This window comes from Argentina silus (genome assembly GCF_951799395.1).
Source record: "Argentina silus genome assembly, chromosome: 18".
Taxonomy (NCBI): Eukaryota; Metazoa; Chordata; class Actinopteri; order Argentiniformes; family Argentinidae; genus Argentina; species Argentina silus.
The window spans coordinates 11,215,338-11,218,930 of NC_139672.1; the positions used below are offsets into that span (position 1 = coordinate 11,215,338).

Consider the following 3,593-nt stretch of genomic DNA (forward strand, 5'->3'; position numbering starts at 1 on the left):
TGTGTGTGTGTGTGTGTGTGTGTGTGTGTGTGTGTGTGTGCGCGTGCAATTGTTAGTTTATTTCGGTGTGTATCGTGCTTGTGTGCCCACTTGCTGTACAAGGCCCACCAGCAGCAGCAAAACTCAGGAGTGATGGCGTCTGCTCATACCTTTAATGACCGGTGCAAATCTTATTACTGGCATGAGTCAAGCTATGACTCTGACCTCCTCACAGTCTAACACAACCGTATTAAAGACAGCCCGGGGGTTGCAATAAACAAATTCCTCAGAATCGAAGCGACAGAAGACGGAGCTGGAAGATGTTCCGGGGATAATCTAATTGCGGTCCAAATCAGAGAGAGAAATGTTTAATATCAAAGAACCCCCTTCTCCTTAGAAACACACATTCTCTGTGGACCTCCTCTCTATCTCTTTTCTCTCTTTTCTCTCGTTCTCTCCGAGATTGGAAGTGACCTCGACATAGATCCCCGCAGTGATGGAGCTTCTCATTAGTGGGAAATTGGCTCCGCAGTTGCAGGAACACATTATGATTTGATTTGCAACTGGCCGCCACAGGGCTACCATTGCGGTTCCGCTCGCTGTTAAGAGGGTCCTCTTTCCTGTCGCATTGGCTGTTAGTCATATGCAATCTATAGGAAAAAATAGTTCACCTATACCTTTTTTTTGCCTCTCAGACAAGTGCAATCAATTGAAATGACAGGAATAGGCTAGGATATTATACACTGGAGCCTTTTTCCAGTGATAGGAATCTGCATTCAATAATTCCATGTCATGTCAGCCATGGTTCGGCTTTTATCTCGTATGTGAAGTGAAATGGAGTGTGGAATGCATATTCATATGAAGTGGCAACAGATCCTAGTACACTGTTATGCCACATGAAGTCCTCTCTGTGGGAAATTGCCCTCCCTTATGTCTAAGTCAAGCATTCCTCATTATAGGTAGAAGTATTGGTATGCACCCCGAGTTCTGTTACGGTACTTACCTGCTTTCTCTTTTTTTTTCCCCCTTCTTTTCCCCCAGCTAAGCGTTGCGGTGTGTATCGGCTTCTTCGCGGCATGGAGCCCCTATGCTGTGGTGTCCATGTGGGCCTCCTTCGGCCACATGGAGAACATCCCTCCGCTGGCCTTCGCCATACCCGCCATGTTCGCCAAGTCCTCCACCATCTACAACCCGATCATCTACCTGCTGCTGCGGCCCAACTTCCGCAGGGTGATGTGCAGGGACCTGGGGACCCTCCGGCGGGTGTGCCTCAGGAGCTGCCTCTGTTCCCAGAGTCTGGCCAGGTGTCGCTCCAAGTCGGTGGTCCGCTTCAGCCCCCGCTCCCTCCACCAGCAGACCGACCCGTCGTGCTGCACCACCTCCTCAGCCCGCGTCGCCCTGGCAGGGTCAAAGGGCGCCGGAGACGGCCGCGGCAGGGTGTGCGAGAAGTGCGGCGACGCCTTTGAGTGCTTCCGACAATACCCCAAGGCGTGCCGCACTCACGCCTCGGCGAACGTACCTCAGGACCAGCTCCCTGGGTCAGAGCCTAAACCACAAAAGGAACCGCAACCACGACCGCAGCTACAACCGCGACCGCCGCAGCTACAACCGCGACCGCAGCCACAGCAGCAGCAGAAGAAGAAGCAGCTCTGTCACAAGAAGTCCTTCCGGGCCACCATATGTGGCAAACGGACCTCAGAGATCGACAACCTTCAGATCAACCTGGAGATGGTGCCTGGACATGCAAAAGTGGCCTGGCCTTGAATTTGTATGCATTCCGAGACACGCAAAAGTTGACTTGGCGCCGAAAATGTTATGCATTCTGGTTTTTATATTTTTCGTACATCTCTGAATATATTTTACAGTCGATATTTTACATGATGGAATTTATTTAAGAATGGTGTTATATGCATATATCTTTATTTATCAGATAAACAGTGATTCACTGTTGGAAAGGACTTAGTAAAACTTTGGTTCTCCCTCAGGAGAAGATATATGTATATGTTTACATATATCTTTATTTGTACCTTTATTTATCTGTACAGATAAACAGCGATCCGCTGTTAGAAACAACTTAGTACAACTTGGGTTCTCCCTCAGGGCATCATTTGGACTGGAACACAGTGGAACAAAGTTCTGCCATCTTCTCATGGGGGGTCGGGTAGAGAAGGCCGGGGTAGAGACAATGGTAGGGAGTTTTTCCTTGTCAAGAAAAAACCTTTGGGGCCGTATGCCATGGCAATATTGTCTTGTTGAAATGGACCTTGGAAAGCGAACCCATGTGGATGGTAGTTCCACTACGATCCCAATTCAACTATTGTTTACATTCAATGAATACAGGTACTGAACATACAGTGCATTCAGAAAGTATTGGGACCCCTTCACTTTTTCCACATTTTGTTATGTTACAGCCTTATTCTAAAATAGATTAAAAAATGTTCCTCATCAATCTACACACAATACCCGATAATGACAAAGCCAAAACAGGTTTTTAGACATGTTTGCTAATTTATAAAAAAACAACAACTGAAATATCACATTTACATAATAATTTAATCCATTTTAGAATAAGGCTGTAACATAACAAAATGTGGAAAAAGTGAAGGGGTCTGAATACTTCCCGAATGCACTATATGGGTGCTGGACTTCCTATGTAGATAAAATGTTGGTACAGTATTACAGGCTTTACAGTAAATAACATGAACATGTACACTGTTCTGTGTAAAAAAGGAGCTTGCCTGCAAAAAAGAAAATCTACAGAATTACCAAAGTCATAATCCAAACAGCTGTAGATAATGAGCGTTCTCTGAGTGTTTAAAGTGATAACAGAAATGTGTGGTTCCTCTATTTACTCTGGTACATTTACAACCTCATGCTGCCATAACTGGTATACTGTGTAGAACAATGCAATACAGAGAAGAGGGGAGGCGATGTGAGAGACTAAGAGAATGACCCAAACCCAACTGAAACCCAACTGAAACAGCTGTATAGTGCAATGTACTGTACAGAGAACAAGAGAAAACAGATTTGTTTTGACTTGCTGAAAACAGTATTATGTGTGTGTGAGTATGTGCGTGCGTGTAAAATATGCATGGTAAATCATTGACGCACAGGTTCATAAGCCCTCAACCAAACATCAAGCTGTCATTTCCAAAACCGTTTAAACCCCTCCTTCTGTGTTTTCCCAACCCTGGCATTCCTGGCCACCATCTCTGGGTAATTGCATTAAAATCTGTGGTTTATAATGAATTTAATTAATACTTTCTGTTTGGGAACTCTAATGATGTGAGATTGATTGTTTTTGCTGTGCATAAGCAAACAAAAGTACTTAATTAGATAAGACTCATTTGGGCAATTGGGCGTTGATTTAAACACATCCTTTTAAATCTGATTGAAGATGGAATCTAATTATTGGGTGGCAACAGTGACGTTAATCCACATTTGCATTTCTTGATCTGATTCGTAATTAATTCACCCAGAGATTAATTCTCCTGTTTTCCGAGAGGATTAATAAAATCACCGGGGCTCATGTCTCGATAACAATGTCAGGCTTTGAGATACGCAAAAGGTTTACTTACACGGAACGAGATTCAACGTCTTTAAAAATTAAAATG

General features: G+C 44.4%; 1 protein-coding gene across 1 annotated transcript in view; it reads left to right on the plus strand.

The window, feature by feature from the left end:
• LOC310819285 (opsin-5-like) overlaps window positions 1–1,743 on the plus strand; it is a gene marked incomplete at both ends in the record, with an annotated part of 5,059 nt that extends 3,316 nt beyond the window's left edge. The window contains one exon of the mRNA XM_083690527.1: window positions 1,021–1,743. Coding sequence (XP_083546653.1) covers window positions 1,021–1,743 — 723 coding nt within the window. The remainder of the gene's footprint in view (window positions 1–1,020) is intronic.
• Window positions 1,744–3,593: the final 1,850 nt, after the last annotated feature.